The 23,995-nt window shown below is 43.4% G+C and overlaps 1 protein-coding gene across 4 annotated transcripts in view; it reads right to left on the bottom strand.

Moving 5' to 3' along the window:
• Window positions 1-23,995, bottom strand: part of znf277 (zinc finger protein 277) — a 32,410-nt gene that overhangs the window by 5,277 nt on the left and 3,138 nt on the right. For all 4 annotated transcript variants that reach the window (XM_033037388.1, XM_033037387.1, XM_033037390.1 and 1 more), the window contains exons 2-10: window positions 23,034-23,235; window positions 20,236-20,324; window positions 19,979-20,061; window positions 14,793-14,884; window positions 12,417-12,527; window positions 9,726-9,858; window positions 8,735-8,802; window positions 5,757-5,853; window positions 3,322-3,364 (exon numbers count right to left, since the gene is read on the bottom strand). In XM_033037388.1, coding sequence (XP_032893279.1) covers window positions 3,322-3,364; window positions 5,757-5,853; window positions 8,735-8,802; window positions 9,726-9,858; window positions 12,417-12,527; window positions 14,793-14,884; window positions 19,979-20,061; window positions 20,236-20,324; window positions 23,034-23,235 — 918 coding nt within the window. The remainder of the gene's footprint in view (window positions 1-3,321; window positions 3,365-5,756; window positions 5,854-8,734; window positions 8,803-9,725; window positions 9,859-12,416; window positions 12,528-14,792; window positions 14,885-19,978; window positions 20,062-20,235; window positions 20,325-23,033; window positions 23,236-23,995) is intronic.

The raw sequence follows: 23,995 nt of genomic DNA on the forward strand, positions 1-23,995 counted from the left end.
CACCATTCAGATAATAGTCTACTTTCCTGTTTTTGCCACCAAAGTGGATAACCTCACATTTATCTACATTATACTGCATCTGCCCTGCATTTGCCCACTCACCCAACCTATCCAAGTCACCTTGCAGCCTCCTAGCATCCTCCTCACAGCTAACACTGCCCCCCAGCTTCGTGTCATCCGCAAACTTGGAGATGTTGCATTCAATTCCCTCGTCCAAATCATTAATATATATTGTAAATAGCTGGGGTCCCAGTACTGAGCCTTGTGGTATCCCACTAGTCACTGCCTGCCATTGTGATAAGGACCCGTTTACTCCTACTCTTTGCTTCCTGTCAGCCAGGTGACAGAAAATTAGCTCCGTGGAAGGAAGAGCAGATGGTGATGGTGGAAGTTGCTTCTGGGACTGGAGGCCTGTGACTAGTGGTGTGCCTCAGGGGTCCGAGCTGGGCCCATTACTGTTTGCCATTTACATCAATGATTTGGTTGAGAACATACAGGGCAAGATTAGCAAGTTTGCTGATGATACAAAAGTGGGTGGTTTTGCTGATAGTGAAGATGGTTGTGAAAGATTGCAGCAGGATCTTGATCGATTGGCCAGGTGGGCTGAGGAATGGTTGATGGAATTTAATACAGCGAAGTGTGAGGTGTTGTATTTTAGGATGTCCAACAAGGGCAGGACCTACACAGTAAATAATACACAGGTAGATAAGGTGGTCAACAAGGCTTTTGGCACTTTGGCCTTCAACAGTCAGAGTATTGAGTATAGAAGTTGGGAGGTCACGTTGCAGTTGTATAAGACGTTGGTGAGACCACATTTAGAATATTGTGTTCAGTTCTGGGCACCGTGTTATAGGAAATATATTGTCAAGCTTGAAATGGTTCAGAGAAGATTTACGAGGATCTTGCCAGGACTAGAGGGTGTGAGCTATAGGGAGAGGAATAGATCGGGTAGATGCACAGAGTCTCTTGCCGCTTGTAGGAGAATCTAGGACCAGAGGACATACGTTCAAGTTGAAGGGGAAAAGATTTAATAGGAATCTGAGGGGTAACCTTTTCACACAGAAGGTGGTGGGTGTATGGTAGTTGAGGTTGGGACTATCCCAACTATTTAAGAAACAGTTAGACAGGTACATGGATAGGACAGGTTTGGAGGGATATGGACCAAGCGCAGGCAGGTGGGACCAGTGTAGCTGGGACATGTTGGTCGGTGTGGGCAAGTTGGGCCGAAGGGCCTGTTTCAACACTGTATCACTCTATGACTCTAATACGAGGCCCAGAGTCAGGAATGGTCAGCTTGATTTACTTGGTAAATCCTGAGACAAGATGCACCTCCAACAGGTATCGCAACTTCTGGAGGAGAACAATCAGCACATCTGTAGCAGGGGAACCGCCACATCTGGAGAACATCACCACATCTGCAGTAGGGAACCACCACATCTGGAGAACATTGCCACATCTGTAGCAGGGAACCACCACATCTGGAGGAGAACACTGCCACATCTGGAGGAGAACATTGCCACATCGGGAACAGGGGAACATCTGGAGCAGGAGCAGGAGTGCTGCTTTGTCCCAGTACTGCCCGATTCGAGGAATGTGGATTTTGACAAGATTCTTTGTCACACTTAAAGGATGGCTTACAGGTGACTGGACAAGCTGTCAGTTAACATCAGCCAGTAATTCACCCATCATTAGCCCACACAATCTTCACACTATTTTACCCAGTCATCTAACTGACAAGAATGGCATCTGAAGGTACCTTACAGAGACAGGCAGCATCTCTAGAGGGAAGGGTCTCAACCTCAAACGTCACCCATTCCTTCTCTGCAGAGAAGCTGCCTAACCCGCTGAGTTACTCCAGCATTTTGTATCTATCTTTGGTTTAAACCAGCATCTGCAGTTCCTTCCTACACAATGAATATAGAGTTTGTTTACCACCCCCTCCCCAGATACTTTCCCCTGTAACCGCAGGAGATGCAACACCCGTCCCTTTACCTCCCCCTTCGACTCCATCCAAGAACCTAAACAGTCTTTTCAGGTGAGGCAGAGGTTCACATGCACCTCCTCCAACCTCATCTACTGTATCCGCTGTTCTAGGTGTCAACTTCTCTACATCGGCGAGACCAAGCGCAAGGTCGCCGATCGTTTCGCTGAACACCTCCGCTCAGTCCGTCTTAATCTACCTGATCTCCCAGTAGCTCAGCACTTCAACTCCCCCTCCCATTCACAATCTGACATTTCTGTCCTGGGCCTCCTCCATTGTCAGAGTGAGGCTCAGTGCAAATTGGAGGAACAGCACCTCATATTTTGCTTGGGTTTACACCCCAGCGGTATGAACATCTGTGGAATTCTTTGCCATATCTGTGGAATTCTGTGCCACAGAAGGTAGTTGAGGCCAGTTCATTGGCTATATTTAAGAGTGAGTTAGATGTGGCCCTTGTGGCTAAAGGGATCAGGGGGTATGGAGAGAAGGCAGGGATGGGATACTGAGTTGGATGATCAGCCATGATCATATCGAATGGCGGTGCAGGCTCGAAGGGCCGAATTGCCTACTCCTGCACCTATTTTCTATGTTTCTATGTTTTACTTCTCTACCTTCAGATAGCCCTTGCTTTCCCTCTATCTCCATCCTCTTCCCCTTCCCAGTTCTCCCACTAGTCTTACTGTCTCCAACTACATTCTATCTCTGTCCCGCTCACTCCCCTGACATCAATCTGAAGAAGGGTCTCGACCCGAAAAGTCGCCCATTCCTTCTCTCCAGAGATGCTGCCTGCCCCACTGAGTTACTCCAGCGGTTTGTGTCTACCAATGAATATAGAGGTTGTGTTCCAATTGAGAGCTAGTTTAAAGCAGAAAATATTAACATGAAATTAACATAGAAAAGTACAGCACAGAAATAAGCCCTTCGTCCCACCATGATGCTAAATTAAACCAATCCCATCTGCCTATTCATGATTTGCATCCCTCTGTTTACACCTGTTCACGTGTCTCTGTCTGAATGACTCCTAAATGTTGCTATTGTATTGGCTTCAACCACCTTCCCCACAGCTCATTCCATGCACCTATTCTGTGGAAAAACACCTGCAAATCTCCTTTAAAACCTTCCTCTATCTCACCACAAACCCTCCAATATTTCACATTTCCACAATGGGAAGAAGACTAACTAACCACCTTCTTCATGCATCTCATCATTGCCTATATTTAAATGCTGCAGCTTCTGACCTTTCAGAGATAACAATCCAAGTCTGTCCAACCTATCGTTATAGCTTATATACTCCAATCCAGACATGGAAAATGCTGTGAATATGAGAAAAATATACTTACCCATTTCAGATTTCAATTTTAGAAGGTCAAAATGATGTGCTGCCTACAAAAGATTTAAGGAAAGATAAGATTACACACAGATAGTATGTATTTTTTCAGATTAAAAATCCTTAATACTGCACTAGTAAATTTCCAGCAGAGACCGCTCCCTCTGTAACTCCCAGGTCATTTCTTCCCTTCCCACCCAAACCACCCCCTCTCCTGGCACTTTCCATTGCAACCGCAGGAAATGCTACACTTGTCGCTTTACCTCCCTGCTTGACTCCATCCAAGGACCCAAGCAGTGTTTCCAGGTGCAGCAGAGGTTCACCTGCACCTCCTCCAACCTCATCTATTGCATCCGCTGCTCTAGGTGTCAGCTGCTCTACATCGGTGAGACCAAGCGCAGGCTTGGCGATTGCTTCGCCCAACACCTCCGCTCGGTTCGCAATAACCAACCTGATCTCCCGGTGGCTCAGCACTTCAACTCCCCCTCCCATTCCGAATCTCTGAATTTCTGTCCTGGGCATCCTCCATGGCCAGAGTGAGGCCCACCGTAAATTGGAGGAGCAGCACCTCTTATTTAGCTTGGATAGTTTACACCCCAGCAGTATGAACATTGACTTCTCCAGGTAAAATTTCAGGTAGTCCCTGCTTTCTCCTTCTTTCCCCTCCTTTCCCAGCTCTCCCACAGCCCACTGTCTCCACCTCTTCCTTTCTTCTTCCCACCCCCCCCCCCCCCCCCCACCCCACATCAGTCTGAAGAAGGATCTCGACCGGAAACGTCTCCTATTTCCTTCGCTCCATAGATGCTGCTTCACCAGCTGAGTTTCTCCAGTATTTTTGTCTGCCTAGTAAATTTCCAAATAACTTTACCAAGTTAAATGCATAACTAAGCTTGACAAAATATTTCATAATTCATTATCCATTATACTGAGAGAAAAATGTGTCCCAGTGAAAGAAAAACTTTCTGTATGTTAAATGTTTGGAATTTTCTACATCTGAGATGCGGAGTCACGAGAGACCGGACCACCCAGTGCGTGTACCAGACCACCCAGCCACTGTACCAGACCACACAGCCACTGTACCAGACCACCCAGTGCGTGTACCAGACCACTCAGTGTGTGTACCAGACCACCCAGCCACTGTACCAGACCACCCAGCCACTGTACCAGACCACCCAGTGTGTGTACCAGACCACCCAGTCACAGTAACAGACCACCCAGTGTGTGTACCAGACCACCCAGTCCGTGTACCAGACCACCCAGTCACTGTACCAGACCACCCAGTGCATGTACCAGACCACCCAGTGCATGTACCAGACCACCCAGTGCGTGTACCAGACCACCCAGTGCGTGTACCAGACCACCCAGTGCATGTACCAGACCACCCAGTCACTGTACCAGACCACCCAGTCACTGTACCAGACCACCCAGTGCGTGTACCAGACCACTCAGTGCATGTACCAGACCACCCAGTGCATGTACCAGACCACCCAGTGCGTGTACCAGACCACCCAGTGCGTGTACCAGACCACCCAGTGCGTGTACCAGACCACCCAGTGCGTGTACCAGACCACCCAGTCCGTGAGCAGATAGATGAGCTGGGATCAATGCTAAGGGGAGGAAGGGAAACACGAGGCAGGCAAGAGTGTAGACGATGTTGGGACTGATTTCCTACTCCTGCTCATTTCCATGTCATGGATCCTCCAGGAACTCTCTTGAAAATACTTCCAAAGATCTGGGGCAGAGTTCAAGATGATATACTTCTTAAAATCTTGATGAACCTTGATGAATGCAATTCCAAATTAGTGCTGATATACGGACAGATGTGCAATGTGGTTTCCAGTACAACAGCAATGTGTGAAACTGCAGATGTTCTATTAGTTATCGGTGAAGACCAACTCCAACCACAACTACTAAAAAATATAAACAAAATTACTACGACCACCATTCACTCTTCCCAAACAACCTGTAACTTTTAACATTGAAGATAGACAACAATGTTGGAGAAACTCAGCGGGTGAGGCAGCATCTATGGAGCGAAGGAATAGCCGACGTTTCGGGTCGAGACCCTTCTTCAGACTGATGTGGGGGGTGGGGGGAGGCGGGAAAAAGAAAGGAAGAGGCAGGGACAGTAGGCTGTGGGTGAGCTGGGAAGGGGAGGGGAAGGAGGGAGAAAGCAAGGACTACCTGAAATTGGAGGTCAATGTTCATACTGCTGGTATATCGTCACTTTTAATATCGTCACTACAACTTTAAGAATATTAAATGAAAACAAAAGCAAATAAATGATTCTGTAATTAGTGATTGATAATTAATAAACATCCACTCATCAATTTTACTTGTCCCTTTTTTCAGACATTGTTCCTTGCTCTTGCAGAGTACTAGACTGGCCATCTGATAAGAGCAGTGTGCAGGTCAGCATATTTCACTGACGTTATTATCTAGTTTTACCTTCATGTGAAGATGTAGTTTCTCAGTTGAATCTTTTGCTTTCTCGCAGAAAAGACAGACAGCACACATTGGACTGCCTTGCCAATCAGACCAATCACTGTGAATAGAAGATAAGAATGAAGAAAAGATAAATAAATCACGGTGCCAGTACAGCTCCTCCCTTTCTCTGCACAACTTTAGCATGCAAGGTACGGACATGGAAGTGACTTTTCCCAGGAATAGTAGGTCTCTATCATATCTGTGATGGAATGATGCAGACAGGCATCAGTAGCCGAGGCTGAAATGTTAATTTAATTCAAGCTCAGATCATCTAGAGAGCAGTATTTAGCTATATGCTGGCCATAACTGTGAGCACATTCCTGGCACATATTGAGGTACAAAGTGTGTGTAGAATATACATGGGATTACATGGCCCCATCTGCATCACCAGTTGCTGCTGCCAGCTTTTTATTATAGTACTTTAGATTCTGTGGTACAATAATATCGCTAGATTTTGTTCAAGGTGAAGCAATAAAGTGATCAGATAAAGCAAGAAAACTATCTGATGCAGAATCACCCTGCAGCTCTCTGGTTCTGTATGGAGAGGTAAATGGGCCATCTTTACTGGCTTAGGCTGTAGACACTGAACGAACCTATGTTATTTTAAGATCTACCACTTCTACAAAAATACTCTGTGACATCACGACAAAATCATCAGCCAAATCCATTGGCATGCAAGTTATAGAAAGATCAAGGAGAGAAGTGAGAGCGAGCCTGTCTAGATGCCATCTAGAGTTGTACAACGCATACATCTCCTGACATGCAGGTTCTGAAGTTTCTGTGCTTAGTTTTGGACGCTGAACAGCATGAAAAACATGCTGGCTTTATAGGTCCCCATAATTATAATTGACATCAAATATTACGTTAGGTGAATAAATCCCAGCACATCTGATAGTGGTATACTTGAAAGTGGATCAAGTCGTACTGGCCTCAAATCTATCAGTGGCCAGTCATCACAACCTCAGGATATGACTGCAAGGTTTCCACAGGGAAGTGTCCTTGACCCAAGCATCTTCATCTTAGAGTCATCTTAGAGCACGGAAACAGGCCCTTCAGCCCAACTCTTTATGCTGACCACCATGCCCCATCTAAGCTAGTCCCATTTGCTTGTTTAGCCCTTATCCCTCTAAATCTTTCCTGTCCATTTACCTGTCCGTGTTTTTTTAATGCTGTTATAGTACCTGCCTCAACTACCTCCTCTGGCACCTCATTCCATATGCTCGCCCTCAGTGAGAAGGTTGTCCATCAGGTTCTTACCAACTCTTGTCCCTCTCACCTTTATGTCCTCTGGTTTTTAATTCCCCTACGTTGTGTAAAGGACTCTGCATTCACTCTATCTATTCCTCCCAAGATCTTATATACCTCTATAAGATCCTCATTCTCCAGTCCTAGCCTGCCCAAACTTTCCCTATAGCTCAGCCCCTCTAGTCCTGGCAACATCTTCATTGCCAGCTTCTTTGATAATAACTTGTTGACTTTCAGAAGGACTAAGTAGGGGTTATCCCGTGACAACATTATTATGGTTGGTTCTTGCTCTTTCTTTGTCCTGCAATGGATTCAACATTGCTGAATCTCCCACTGTTAACACCAGTGGCCAGAAGCTTGCGGTGATTAGTTGAGTGAACTTATGGGCCGTGTAAATACAGGTTATGCATTCTGCCAGGTCGTTCACTTCCTGGCCTTGCACTGTCAGTATTTGTCCAGTGATTGTTTACCATGATTCTGTGTAGAAAACTTTGCTTTCTGCGGGTGTCAAGGGTTATGGGGAGAAGGCAGGAAAATGGCATTAGGAGGCAGAGATAGATCAGCCATGATTAAACGGCAAAGTAGACTTGATGAGCCAAATGGCCAAATTCTCCGAATGAACAACAGCCTACTGTTGGAATGCATCGGCTGCCTCCTTTAAACAATAGACAATGGACAATTGGTGCAGGAGTAGGCCAATCGGCCCTTCGAGCCAAAACAGAACACCGCCTTTGTAAACGTACCAGGAGTGAGAGAAAGCTGGGCTGCATGTGCCGTTTTATTCAAGCCCGTTCAATCTAACCTTCACACCAGCGACAATCCTGAGCACATGATTTATCCCTTCCTCCTTTCCCTGCCACCTGTGTTGTGATGTGGAAAATCGGAACTTGCTGGGCCAGGATTTGTGGAGAAGCCACACAGCAATGGAAGCCTCTGGCACGGTGTACAAATCCATCAATATATTTGTGATACCGATCACAGGATAAAACTCTAACAGCATCATCTCTTGATGCCGTGACATGAAGGGTACAGTAATTACTAACGCTGGCAAAACCACAAATGATATTTGCCAGTAAACATGCTCACCGGCCATCTGCAGTACTGTCAGCTTCTTCATTACAGCTAATAAAACTGATTAACTTGCAGTAAATGGGCCAGATGTGGACACCTCTATTTATACCACTATGAATCAGAACATACCTATATTATGCCCAGAGACACAGGTGAAAAGTTCACATTTTTTATGTCAGGAAAAGTAGATGATAATTTACTGTGAGTTTAACTATCAGCGCCTGTTGTGTTCTATGAATTAGCAGCTGCATGAGTTATAATTTAGCTGAACTTGCTGCTGAAGACAGGACAGGGTGTGAGACCTGCTCCTGTTCTCACCCCCACCAAGCTTAAATCATCACTTGGCAAATGGCCAATGAAAGAGATATGAATCTAAAGTCTGAAATAATCTGTAAGCAGTTCACCTCCTATCTGATGAGAGCATGTGGCTAACTTGGATCAAATTGAAAGGAAATCTGAATCAGGTCAAGACAAGTTAAGATAGTGAGTAATGTTTCAGATTTTGATGATGAATTCCAAGACAGTTATTGCCTTGTGAATCAGCTGTAAACAATTCTCCAGTTACGTGCGGTAACTTTGCATAGAATTACGATGAAGCAGTTTGAAACCACAACACTACTTACTCATCTGGCTCCTCTGTGATTCCACCATCGTCTTCAGATTGAACTTCCACCCAGTTCTTCCCAAACTCCTAAACAACAATTCAACAAGTTTGATCAGTCCTCAGTTGCTGTAGTTAATCCCATTCCCTCAGAATTCTCATAGTACGCTTAAGAAGTTGCAAGGATTGGTCATTGTGCTGAGATGCAGCACAACACAGAATGGCCAGCATTTCACAGAAATCCTTCATCAGGCTTTTCTTTACCTCTGTCAGATCACTTAACATAAATAATCACACACTAGTGTATTTGAAATACTGTGTTATGTGCCGTCTATTATGTAAGTTAACAACATTTAAATTGACTGATTGAGTTTAAGCATAAACACAGTTTGGTTAAAATTGAATTCAAGTCATTGCACTTCTTGAATTGACCATAAGAAATAAATCAGAACAAAAGTTGCACATAGCTAGTTGTAACCCCACCTCCAGTTGCTGATGGAGTGGATAAATTACATCTGTCACACAGCACAGAAACTGGCCCTTCGGCCCAACTCGCCCATGCCAACAATGTTACCCCACATAAGCTAATCCCCTTTGCTGTGTTGACCCTTATCCCTCTAAACCTTTCCTATTCACATACCTTTCAAAATATATTTTGTTATTGTGCCTGCCTCAACTACCAACTGTGAAAACCGCCCACTCTGTGAAAAAATTGCCCCTCAGGTTCTTATTAAATCTTTTTTCTCTCACCTTAAACGTTAAACCTGTGCCCACTAGTTCTTGAATGTCCCAATCTTGGGTAAAATACGCCATTCACCCTGTCCCTCCTCTATTTTCTCCACCACTCCTTCTCTTTGCTACATAAAAGAACTGTCTCCTCATGTTTTCAGTTTTGATGATGTCACTGATGAAAGACTGACTGTTTCCCACAACATGGATGCTGCCCGAGCGGCTGAACAATTTCCATTCTTCATTTTAAAACACTGCACTCCAAAACCACACACAAACCTTACCAGATAGTTGATGGTGTAAAATCTGTCGTATTCCTGATTTTTGGCATTGATTTTTCGATGCTGTTTTTTCCTCATATGATCTCGGAGGGTGTTTTTGTCACGGAATGTTTTCTCACAATATAAACACTGTAAACTGCAAAAAGTACATTGGTAAAGAATGTACATGATGTTCAAAACTCCCTCTTAAATCTTTAATGCATAAATACCTATAATCAATCATGAAGTTATTTTTAAAATCTAGTAATTTAAATTCTCAATGAACATTAGAAGTAATTATTTCTGTGACTGTATAACTAAATTGGTGCCAAGATTAAAGTAATGTAAATAAAATGAATATTAGTCTTTGATTTTTCATTATATTTATTCAATATTGCAACAACTGAGATATGAACTTTGACACGGGAACAGGAGGTAAATAATTCAACTGAGCACTAAATTGAGAAGAACTAAAGACAATGAGAGGGAAAAGTACACATCAAGTTCTGATGAGCTGGGAGATGGTATATGATGAAGGGTGACTTAGAAGATTCAAGAATCAATTTGAAAGCAGATTTGAACATGAGAACTGCATTTTTGATTCATTTTTGTTTGAGTATCTGGGAACAACGGTGACGACTGCAGGCTTCCCTGAACCCTTGATCGTTTACTGTGTATTCTTTCAGTACTGCAAACAAAGCAATAAGAGACATGAAGCATTTTCAAAAGCTCCTGTTGAGTTATTATGATGCCTGACAACTTTCCAGTTTTCTCTCAGTGTACAATGCAAGAAGATCAAAGGAGTGAATGGTTTTTGAACTTGACACATCATCCCTGAACGAACGACCCTTCCCTGCCCAAAATACAGCCTCTTGTGTCTCAAAATCTTCTTCAGCATTGCGCTTTCACTCAGCAAATCAAAAAAACAATCCACCAAGAAAATACAGATTTTAAATATTTTTCTCGGGCAAGACAGATGGGTGTGCAAGGAATCAGAGTCAAAATGGGATTGAGCAACGGAATGTCCAGTGAAACTAGATGCTGCCCAAATGCTGCACACAAACCTCCAGAGTTTTCCTTCAAGGTAAAAGGTATCTGATTTGCAGCACATCCCTGACAATACAAAGGATGCTACAAAAGAACCAAGACAGAGGAAAGAGATCACTATGGAGTGGTGCTACAAGAGCCATCTACATTGGTTCAACTGAAAGAGATATTCAGGCCATAGAGTAAACGTGACTGTAAATGCTGACCGTAGAGTAAACGCTGACCGTAGAGTAAACGCTGACCGTAGAGTAAACGCTGACCGTAGAGTAAACACTGACCGTAGAGTAAACACTGACCGTAGAGTAAACGCTGAAGGTTTGACCAGACTTTGAAGAGCAAATGAACAAAGATGGATACAAATCCTGATTGTAAATTGGTATGCACTATAAATTCACCTTAAAATATTGTCCAATGTTCTATAAGTTTTCTTTTTCTCTTCATTAATAGGATACTTAGAAGTCAATCTGTATGAGTGCATGAATATGTAAGAGTCTTTATGTACAAGTCTTGTGGGTGAGACAATCAAGGATTGTGTGTTCTCCCAGTAGACAAAGCTGGAAATAGAACTCTCTCACACTTTCTGCTGCTATTTACATTTATATTGGGAACTAACATTTCCTGTTTCAAGTGTTCCTGTGCTGCATCTATTTATACTCATTGTGAACCCTGTGGAAAGACTGGGATAAAGCATTCCTCTTCCAAAGTTGCTGAAAGGCAAATTACAGAAAGTCGGTGGTTTGTAATTTGTAAATATTTATCACACGTTAATGCAGTTTCCTGATTTGTTAACTTACTCTCTTTGCTATGCATTTAACTTAAGTTTGTTCCATCTCTAGAGCAAGTGAAGTCAATTACCTTTCGTTTTTGGAATCCAATATATATTGACATGCCTACCACAGACAGATAATAGACATAAATAGATACAGAGTGCTGGAGTAACTCAGCAGGTCAAGCAGCATAGAAACATAGAAAATAGATGCAGGAGTAGGCCATTCGGCCCTTCGAGCCTGCACTGCCATTCGATATGATCATGGCTGATCATCCAACTCAGTATCCCATCCCTGCCTTCTCTCCATACCCCCTGATCCCTTTAGCCACAAGGGCCACATCTAACTCCCTCTGTGGAGAACATGGATATGTGACGTTTCACAGAGTGCTGGAGTAACTCAGCGGGTCAGGCAGCATCTGTGGAGAACATGGATAGGTGACGTTTCACAGAGTGCTGGAGTAACTTAGCGGGTCAGGCAGCATCTTTGGACAACTTGGGTAGGTGACGTTTCACAGAGTGCTGGAGTAACTCAGCGGGTCAGGCAGCATCTGTGGACAACTTGGGCAGATGACATGCGAGTCAGACCTTTCTTCAGAACATAGTTGCTTTAAGAAATAGCATTTTCATTAAAAGAAAAAAAACTGCGTTTTGCACATCTGCAAAATTAGTTTAGTTTAGTTTATTGTTGGTGAAGAACTCCTACTTGAATCTATTTGTGAATCGCCGTTCCAGGATGAGGATTGTGAAGACCTGCAACTGGTTACCAGCACCGTACCACAGAGAACCATGTTGCAAGCTCTGCTGCTACCTTGAATCTTTACTGACCAGCACTTGATCTGAGAAATGATCCGAGTTCAATTTGATTTACATAACTACTCAATCAAATTAAAAAGTCATACTTATCCACTTTTTTCTGCACCAAATCCAGAAACTCATTGCAGTAGACGATGTTGTCTGGAAGACCCATGTTGAAAGCGTGGTCTTTGGCCATGTGATTCAAGAGGATGGCTCTGGTTGAACATTAACATTAACTTTAGAAAAGTTACTTATTTGTACTCTAAGAATGCAAATTAATTTCTGAAATTAATGTCAAAATGTCAATGAAGCAATCTTTAAACTGAGATTAGCAAAGAGTGAAACACATCAAGAAAATAAATTCAGCAATCAATTTCTTTTCCCAGCAATTTCTAATGTCCAAAAGAATTTTAAAATAAATTAACACCAAAACGAACATACGCGAAAGCACGATTAAGTTTGCTCATTGTAAAATCATTGGACTAACAGAGAAGGGGGAATAAGCCAGTTTGGTATTCCGACTACGCATGCACAGGTCATGGGTCGCTCGGGATAAACACTTTCGGCGGCTGTTCCGCTGCATGGGTACAGACCTGCGTCTCGTCCCTAACCAGCCGCCGCTTGGCCTTCTCCGTCTGTTCCCTAGTGTCCCGTCCGTCCGGGGGTGGCCTTGGTGCGGATCGCCAGGGGGGGGGCAGCTCCACTCTGCCTGTCCCGTCAAAGCAACGGCCCAGGCCCAGGCGGCGCGGAAAAGAAGCACCAACTCCAGCTCAACCCTGCCCGTCCCGCTTGCAGGAGCACCAACTCCAGCTCAACCCTGCCCGTCCCGCTTGCAGGAGCACCAACTCCAGCTCAACCCTGCCCGTCCCGCTTGCAGGAGCACCAACTCCAGCTCAACCCTGCCCGTCCCGCTTGCAGGAGCACCATCTCTAGTTGAACCCTGCCCGTCCCGCTTGCAGGAGCACCATCTGCAGCTCAACCCTGCCCATCCCGCTTGCAGGAGCACCATCTCCAGTTGAACCCTGCCCATCCCGCTTGCAGGAGCACCATCTGCAGCTCAACCCTGCCCATCCCGCTTGCAGGAGCACCATCTCCAGCTCAACCCTGCCCATCCCGCTTGCAGGAGCACCAACTCCAGCTCAACCCTGCCCATCCCGCTTGCAGGACAGGCAGAATCTAGCTGGGGCTGGTGCCTCCCCTCCGCGCTGCCTGCGGGCCAGGGCCGACAATCCCGTCCGCGGACCTCTGAATAGAAGAGCCTCATTCAGACTTCCTACACATTAGACTTTTGCGCCGTGGTTGGGATGGATGGGAGCTGGGATTTCCGCGGGCGCAAGGAACAAATGACCTAAAGTTTGCGTTGAGTGAACTGGGTGTTCTTAATGTCCTTGTTGTACACCACCATTTTGTGAGAATGGTTGGATCCCAGCTTCAGCTCAGCCAACGTCGGTCACATTATCCGGACAGGCGGCGGGGATCAGGAGCTGATGTGAGGCATCGGTGATGCTCTGGGATCCTAGTCGGCCACCGCCGAGTAGCGGGTTCGAGGAGGCAGTGCCCGACCTGGGGAGTAGAGGTGTCAGTTCTTCCAGCAGCGAGCAGAGAGGCACATGTTACTGCAGGCCTCACACCCGTCGGCCACTGACTCCTCGATCCCGGGATCCAACCACTCACACAAAATACCGGTGTACGACGAGGACGGTAAGAATACTCAGTTCACTCTACGCAAACATTTGGTCATTTGTTCCTTGCGCCCACGGAACTCTCCAGCGCGGTCGAGACGAGGGGTTTCTGAAGTTGCATTCTCTCGATTGAGGACATTTTCTCCACTCTCCTAGAAGCAACGAGCCATGGCTTTACCAGTGGTTGTCTGTCTAACTGAAACCTCTCTCCCACCTCTCACCGTCTCTCCCCATCTCCCATTCGCATTTTCCTCCTCTCTCTCTCACTGTTACACCACGCTCTCTCCCACTACCAGGCACCCCTTTCGCTTTTTTTATTCTCGATTGATCTTTGACAAATCCCATGATTCCTTGTGATTTTCAGAATACCGAACTGTATTATTGGTAAATCACTGAACCTGGCTGGCTACATAAGGTTGGGAATTTCTAATGCCAGGGAACAGAGTAGAAACCAGGTGATAATTTACACGTAAGTGAAGGAATAGTCTGGGGCCGAGAATTCATAGTCAGAGGTGTAGGTTTAGCCTACCTTGTCCATGACCACTTAGTGGACTAACTGGGTGAGTTTGGCATTTAGCACTTAGTTCTCTAAACCCTTCCCATTCATGTATCTGTTTAAATGTCTTTTAAAAGCATAATTGTGATGTGTAATGATCTGTGTATCATATGGCAAGCAGCCCAATAACCTTTACTTCAAAGTTTGGGCTGGTAAAGGTTAACTAGATTTTAAAAATACATTAAGGTTATCAGAATCTTGCTCTGCATCACAAAGCACAACTGTTTTAGAAAAGTACAGACCTATTTCCTGCAAATTCTCCATTACAAAACATGCAGATGCGATAAAAATTGGTGTCAATTCTTTCCCGCTGTTGCTGTTCCAATACCTCTTCCTGTGAAAAAGGAAATGAGTGAGAAAGCCAATCCTGCCCATGCTATTTTTATTTGTAAAAACAATGAGCAAAGAATATTGTCAATTAGCTTTTACAGATATTGATACTTGACTGAAAGTCGTATTTAATAAAATGTACAGGAAAGAACTGCAGATGCTGGTTTAAATCGAAGGTAGACACAAAATGCTGGAGTAACTCAGGGGGACAGGCAGCATCTCTGGAGAGAAGGAATGGGTGACGTTTCGGGTTGAGACCCTTCTTCAGACTGATGTCAGGGGAGTGGATGGGACAGAGATAGAATGTAGTTGGAGACAGTAAGACTGGTGGGAGAACTGGGAAGGGGAGGGATGGAGAGAGAAGGAAAGCAAGGGCTATTTGAAGTTAGAGAAGTCAATGTTCATACTGCTGGGGTGTAAGCTGCCAAAGCGAAATATGAGGTGCTGTTCCTCCAAATTGCACTGGGCCTCACTCTGACAATGGAGGAGTCCCAGGACAATGTACATAATAAAATGTACAACCTTACAGGTGATGTCATACACCAATATCCATGAAACACAATAGGGTACACTGTACTCAGTGTGTACTTCAGCCCTGGAAAAAGGGTCTGACAGCCTACCCTATCTCTGCCTCTCCTCATTTTATGTACTTCTATTAGTTCTCTCCACAACCTCCAATGTTCCAGAGAAAACATTCAGCCAAGACTGGATGGGCCAAAGACTCCAATGTCATAATGAAAGAATTAATTAGCATACAAGTCATGTTAACTTGATAGTAAGAGTAGTAACTAGACTGTAACAGCTAATGTCAGCATCTGATGAGGGTATCATAAGGTACTATACAAATGCTTGCTTTCTGGGCATTCACTTACGTCACCTATTAGTCAGGAGTTGTCTCTCACCTTTGAGTCTATAGATTGCCACGATATTCAAGATCGCATTCAACGAATTGAGATAAAATTCTGGGCCAGTCATGTGTAAGACTGAGTCTTTACTGGCTTTTTCAGGTGTCTACCAAAATGCCAGGCACTACTTCTAAGAAAGTCAGGGCAGTTATACCCATTGTCCTGACCAATATTTATTCCTAAATTAGCTGCACTAAAACAAAGAACGGGTCCTATTTGTTTGTTCACAGCAGCCGCTCCACTTCCTACATAACAACACTATTGCACATCACAAGTACTCCATCTGCTATAAAGTGCTTTAGGACATCCTGGAAAAAGGCACCAACAATGGCACAAAAAGAGCAAATACTTCCTTACTTATTTTATTCATAATATATTGGAAACATATTCTGAGAGTTCAGATTTTATGCATCCATTGCCTATCCACATTGGTGCATGTGATTTTAAATTAGACCATGCATCTCAGCTCCATAAACTTATGTATAACAGGACATTCCTGTTAGTTTGAGCTGGACAAACAATTTTACTGAGAAATTGTTATTTTACTATAATGGAAGTCTCAATGTAAAAAGGAGAATGATTCATTTTCAAATGATATAAAAATGCATCTTATATTTAAGAGATCATATGTGTTATAAATATGACATCTCTTCTTACAACTATCTCTGAACCAAATGCAGTGGTACTGAGATGTGGGACTTCAACAAACCCTTATAATTAAGTGAGATTAAGAATTATCTGCCACAGGCAGTGGAGGCCAATTCACTGGATGTTTTCAAGAGAGAGTCAGATTTAGCTCTTAGGGAATCAAGGGACATGGGGAAAAAGCAGGAACGGGGTACTGATTCTGGATGATCAGCCATGAAGGGCCGAATGACCTACTCCTGCACCTATTTTCTTTGTAACATTACGTGGTCAGAAAGTCACACAGTCAACCCTAGATGGTCCAAGCCCTATTCCATGGCCTTTTTCAAGCATTTCTTTGTATGCCAATTCCTAATTATCACTGGGGATTTTTCTCCATCATTCAAAAAAGATCCAAGTGCACTAGAGTCTCTAACAAATAAAAATAATTACCGTCTGATTAAACTTGTTCATTGAGACCAAGTGAAAATACTATAGAAACTAGGGTTTGGGGAACTCCCCCAGAATGGCCTCAGCTCTCCCTTCAATTGAAGCCCCTACAAGGAGGGGGTGTAGGGATTAAGCTTTCACACAAGTGTGACCTATTGAATTTTCAAGTGAATGGTTTTAGATATTTACAATTATTTTCTGTGAATATTGATAAGGAAAAATAATAAGAAAGAAGGTGCACATCACGCGGTTATGATTCTGGCCAGAATAGGCACAACCCTACATCAGGCATGTCTGGGGGCAGCATGAGACAATGTTACATCAGGCATGTCTGGGGGCAGCATGAGACGATGTTACATCAGGCATGTCTGGGGGCAGCATGAGACGATGTTACATCAGGCATGTCTGGGGGCAGCATGAGACAATGTTACATCGGGCATGTCTGGGGGCAGCATGAGACGATATTTGCTCCTACAACACATCAGACAACTGAAGCACATTACTTTATTTCACTAATGACTGACTTGAACAACTGAAAAACACATTAATTCAACAAAAACATGACCAGAACAAAAGAAAGAATAAACACCTGTCAAATAGAATCCTTATTCAAGCCATGATCACATTGAATGGCGGTGCTGGCTCGAAGGGCCGAATGGCCTACTCCTGCACCTATTGTCTATTGTCCATTGTCTACTCTTGGTATCAGAGGAACAAATTGCATATGTTTGACAATAATATTAACACTACACCCCAATAATTTTGTTTCAAATATCTCTTGGCGCAGATGCAGAGTAAAGTTGTTGTTTCGGGATAACACTGTAGATTCACTACAACAGTTGACTTTCTCAATCTAAACCGTGAAATCTCCTGCCAGGCATGCAGCGTGCAAATCACATCTGGAGTTTCCAGCCAAACATCCCCCACACACATCTGTTCAGAGTTATGGTTCACCAGTGCAGCAGTTAATGCTGCTGCCCCACATCTCTAGGGACCACCGTTTGATCCTGATCTGGTCTGTGTGGTGTTTCAACATAATTACGCGGGTTTCTGTTCCATGCTCTGGTGTCTTCTCACATGCCAGATGATTTTCTTTATCCCAGAGTAGATTAACTGGCTACTATACATTACCCGTGGCAAGTAACCAAAGAATCAAAGATAATAGGGAAACGGGGAGAAAATAAATGTCAGGATTACAGAGAAATCACAATGGGCAAATGGGACACGTGGGAACTGCACAGATCTGAGAGTCACAACAGTTTCCTTCTGTGTCGTGGTAAGCAACATACAATGACTTGCAAGCTGCAACCAACCTATCTCTGTCAAACCTGTTTAATCCACCCACCATTAAGGGGGAAGCGTTCAGAATATGTTTGGCAGAACTCTTTTAGAATGTGGAATGGGAATCCAAGTTCCTCACAAATAACTTGGATAGATACTGAAGGTAGACAAAAATGCTGGAGAAACTCACCGGGTGAGGCAACATCTATGGATCAAAGGAAATAGACAATAGACAATAGGTGCATGAGTAGGCCATTCGGCCCTTCGAGCCAGCACCGCCATTCAATGTGATCATGGCTGATCATCCCCAATCAGTACCCCGTTCCTGCCTTCTCTGAGAGCAGAGTTACGGGGTATAGAAGAGACCCTGCTGAGAGACTCATCTATAGTAGTCCAGAACCTATGGCTATCTGGACTACACTTCTTCCCACCCTGCTTCCTGTAAGGACTCCATCCCTACTCTCAATTCCTCCATCTACGCCGCATCTGCATCCAGGATGAGGAGTTCCACATCAGGTTCAGGGAACGGGGGTTCCCCTCTTCTACTATAGATGAGCCTCTCACCTGGGTCTCTTCTATACCCAGTGACTCTGCTCTCACTCCCCATCCCCCCCACTCGTAACAAGGGTAGAGTCCCCCTTGTCCTCACCTTCCACCCCACCAGCCGTCACATACTGAGGATACTGAGTTGGATGATCAGCCATGATCATATTGAATGGCGGTGCAGGCTCGAAGGGCCGAATGGCCTACTCCTGCACCTATTTTCTATGTTTCTATACAACAAATAATCCTCCGACATTTTCGCCACCTCCAACGTGATCCCACCACTTGCCACATCTTCCCATCTCCTCCCCTGTCTGCTCACCGCAGAGACCGCTCCCTCCGTAACTCCCTGGTCAATTCGTCCCTTCCCTCCCAAACCACCCCCTCCCCTGGTACTTTCCCTTGCAACCGCAGGAAATACTACACTTGTCGCTTTACCTCCCCCCTTGACTCCATTCAAGGACCCAATCAGTCTTTCTAGGCACAGCAGAGGTTCACCTGCACCTCCTCCAACCTCATCTATTGCATCCGCTGCTCTAGATGTCAGCTGCTCTATATCGGTGAGACCAAGCGTAGGCTTGGCGATCGTTCGCCCAACACCTCAGCTCGGTTCGCAATAACCAAACTGATCTCCCGGTGGCTCAGCACTTCAACTCCCCCTCCCATTCCGAATCCGACCTTTCTGTCCTGGGCCTCCTCCATGGCCAGAGTGAGGACCACCGTAAATTGGAGGAGCAGCACCTCATATTTCGCTTGGGCAGTTTGCACCCCAGCGGTGTGAACATTGACTTCTCCAATTTCAGGTAGTCCCTGCTTTCACCTCCCCTTCTCAGCTCTCCCTCTGCACACTGTCTCCACCTCTTTCTTTCTTCTACCCGCCCCCCCCACCCTCACATCAGTCTGAAGAAGGGTCTCGACCCAAAGCGTTGCCTATTTCCTTCGCTCCATAGATGCTGCCTCACCCGCAGTTTCTCCAGCATTTTTGTCGATCTTCGATTTTCCAGCATCTGCAGTCCTTCTTAAACAGGGATAGATACTGAGGCCACATCATGCATTGTGCGAGATCACCTGAAACCTGTGCCCAGGGCTACGATGCTTCTTTCCACCGTGAGTCTAGGTTCAATCACTGGGAGGTCAGTGCTCAGCTCAGGACAGGTACACTCAGCACACCTGGCTGGGTGCAGTGACGGGCGGCTTTACCCTACCCGTCCACCTGGTGTAGAACATGTCACTAAAATAGAACATCTGCCAAAGTCTGACTTAAGTTTCACGAATAAGCGATCATAATCACTTACAAGTCGTTTTTGCTGAAGTTGCTCTCTAAGTACTCGGTCTTCAGGTAAAACACCGGACAGGAGGTAGAAGTCTGCTTGGTCCTCTATCAAAACAACATGTTCATTATCAGTTGATAATAATGTTCTTAGTGAACATTTAAAATTCATAACATTTTTAATCAGTCTGTTTTACCATTAGTTCGCTGAATTTGTAACCTTTTATCACCTTCTATAAATTACTTTGAAATCAATTATATCTCAGTGAACTAACAACTTACCCTCAGGACCTTGGGAGTTAGTTCTTATTACACTACAAAAATCTGTAATTGGCTGCTCAGTAAATCTTTTCTTCCAATACAAAATATACCTGAAAATGAAAAAAAACGATGTCACACTCACATGAACTGTTATTTTCCTGCACTTAAATTAAAACATTACCTTTTCTACCTGGAATGCTGCATGCGAGATTCTTCAAAATGCAATTGGCTGCTCTGCCAGCTGAGCGTCATTCCTTAGGATGCCAGAGATGCTCGCGAACTGATGCCTGACTCCAACATCCAGAAGGTTAAGCGCCCATGTCACACACATAAACAACTTTCCTCAATGGCAATTTCAAGCATTGGCTCTCTGCCAATGATGAAAAACTCATTAAAAAAAAATGTTTGCAGTTTGTTCATTTTTCACTTAACTAAGACTTTATTAATGACTTATTTACAGTGTCATTTATATTGTTCCCATTGCTCTATTGGTCATTAGTTACTTGCACCTGTACTTGATCACATTACCTGCTTTAGATAAAGCACTGTCACTTCATTAAGGTTATAAACAAGACTTTATATTTTATTTTAGACATTTTGTATAATAAATCTCTCAAAATCCAGCATGCACAGGACTTTGGTAGTGGCGGATTTTCCTGACTATTGGATGTTTTTCCTCTTTATATTGCAACATACTTTATCTTTTCTGTTAGAGAATAGTACATTAAATGTTCCAGTGATCCCAATAAGTTTAAAGCAAGTTGGGAAAATATGGCCCCACTGATTTAAAGGGGACAGATGACAAACTATCAAGATTTACGTATTGGATAGTGGATTAGCACTCTATTTTCCATAAGTAGAGACTTATCATTGTGGAAACCAGCCACTTTCTATTTGTCTCCTTCACTTTACCATCCCATTGGAGATTGTCTTTACTGTTCTCCAATACAGCAATCTTGTATTTTATGACACATTTGGAAAATTAAAAATTTTCTCCCCCATTATAAACTCTGCAGAAGGACATATTTATTTGCTAGAATTTCAACATGTTGCCGTATTTCCCTTGTTTACTCCAACGATAACATTTAATTAGGTACAGCAAGTCATGTATGTGGCACCTCAGATTGGTTTAAGATAAATATATCATGCTTACAACGATCACGAATTGAGGTCAGATGTAAACAATAGCGTCCACCCACATCCCAAATGTGATCTAGCAGCTAAGTAATATGCAAAGCAGCAACAGAATAAACAACGGACAGAGTAAGCAAATTATCTCAAGTGTTCTTTTAAAATTAATAATACTAAATCCAATAATGTCAGATAGCAAGAAGTTGTGATAATATCAAAAGCATATAAAATTAGAAACACTCAGACCAGAGCCCAGCTTTTGCATTGAAAATAATGGCAAGAATAATAGGCAAGAATAATAGTACATCATCGCCAAAGAAAATTGATCAGCAACTATCAGTGTATCCATGTGTACAGTTAAAGCTGGAAACCTGTCCTTCCACTAGGCTACACTATAAGAGTATCCCATCAGCAATTGCAAAGTCGGGGCTTAAGCAAGCACTTGCAGTTATTGTACTTACCCACCAGTTAAACTCAAAGTATGGCTATAGTATGAGCTATCATAATTACTGACAAGCATAAAGTTATTTTCACAGAAATGAATATGGAGCTTCACAATTGGTGTTGCAGATGTAAAATACAAAGAAACCTACAGCTGTACTTTTAAAATCCTATCTTTAATTCCCAATCTGTATTTTGCTCTTTGCACAAGATTTAAATCTAGTTTAAAGTTCCTGGTTTAGACAAGTGTAATTGTGTGGCGTTTTCAACCTGATTGGTTTAAGAACCTTACATCACCCTAGGAGCCGTGACCACCTGTGGAGTGCACCATGCTGGATGATAGCTCTGACAAGTCTACATTCAAAAGCTACAATAAACACTGCAGGCAGCTGACCATTTGATGAACATCAAAAGCAGTGTCTGGTTTCATGTGTAGACAGAATAGGCAAGATACCAACGGTATATATCAACAGAGCTGCAAAAATACAAATTAAACAAAAATCTAAGTATTTCCAGAATACCGTTAGTTCAGGTTCTTCAAATGGCTACATATTATAAAAGCTCAGCACATTGTTGTCAATCACATAGCAATGCAGCCTCGAGATGATTCCGACTGCAGAACGTCAATAGGAAGAGAGAAATACCTTCTGTCAAGTAGATAGTATAATCTGCAAGCGCCAATAGTATTGCATTGCGATGGAAACACTATGTAGGGATATTCAGGTGAACTTTGATTGCCTTTACTTTTTATGGCTCAATTTCACAGCAAAACCGAACACACAAATGTTATTTTTAAGAAGAAACTGCAGATGCTGGAAAAATCGAAGGTAGATAAAAATACTGGAGAAACTCAGCGGGTGAGGCAGCATCTACGGAGCAAAGGAAAAGGTGACGTTTTGGGTCGAGGCCCTTCTTCAGGTTATTAATAATAACAAATTCATTATTCTTCTTCATTCATTCTCATTTAGAAAGAGACTTTTTCCGACATCAGAATATTTGTATAGCAAGGCCATGCTAATTACACTAAATACAGGAAACATTACAAATGAGGATTGTAGATTTCAGCCTCAATTTCTTTCTTATATAATTCAGAAGTAAACTGCTAGATGTCATCTTTAATATTAGTGTATTTTATGTACTAGTAGAGCTTTTCATCCCCATTGTCATTCAATTTACAAACTAATCACTCATATTAATGCAAATACTGAGATAGTTGAAGCATTAGAACAAAAGATGAACCATCAAACCTTCTAAAATCGACAATGAGCTTCACATCTGATATCACCAGTTTGTGATCAAGAATCATGTGCCTGAGTAAGTCTTTCTTGTCTTCTGAAGGATAACATTCTTCACAAAATATGCAAGGTAGCAGGGAGGAGGTGGATTCTTGTACAGCGTTAGGAATTGTCTCGGGCAAGCTGAGCGGCTCCAATATCCAATCTTTGTTTCCTGAAAAAACAACAAAATTCATTCCATTAGTTAACTTGCTGCCACTTTCAATTCTAACCCTTCAACCCCTTGACCCAAAGATCAATGATCTATGATCTTTGCCTTAGCCTGCAGGAAAGGTTTGCAATGCTGTTAATCAGGTGTGTTCACTCCCAACCTGCTTAGATTAGGTAGATATCAATTCCTGACCAATCCACCCAAAAAGGCCTGAAACATATCAGACTGTTTCTGATATAGGGAGGTCAATTTTCTCAAAGCAGATCAGAAAGAATTAACATTTTTCACAAAATGAATAATCTTGCTTCATCATTATGAAGCATTAAAGATTTACTGGCTTAGATTTTGCTATTGTTTTAACTGTAAAACTATAGAAGTTTGATTGTTGTGGCAACAACTTGGAGATGTGTGTTATCCATAGTTTAACATTGCTGTCAAATTCACAGCTACTTCATAAACTGCGTTGCTTAGCACATAATTCGATTATTTTTTCTAGATATGCCACATTTCTGTAACCCCTTTCTTTTATTCCCCTGAATGCCTCATCATGTAATATCATAGATTATCTTCACTAAAAATAATGCTTATGGCAGTCATTTTCTTGTGCATGGCTTCTCGTGACTCAATACCCACCCCTTCCAGGTCATCCCTTTGTCCCGTCTTTGGATAGGTTATTAGTTCCATAAGATCTACTAGGAATGGCGTTGGATGACAAACAACAGCATTCATGCACACACAGTGCAAAGAAGTATATTATCTATCA

The sequence above is a fragment of the Amblyraja radiata genome, chromosome 19 (genome assembly GCF_010909765.2).
Source record: "Amblyraja radiata isolate CabotCenter1 chromosome 19, sAmbRad1.1.pri, whole genome shotgun sequence".
NCBI lineage: Eukaryota > Metazoa > Chordata > Chondrichthyes > Rajiformes > Rajidae > Amblyraja > Amblyraja radiata.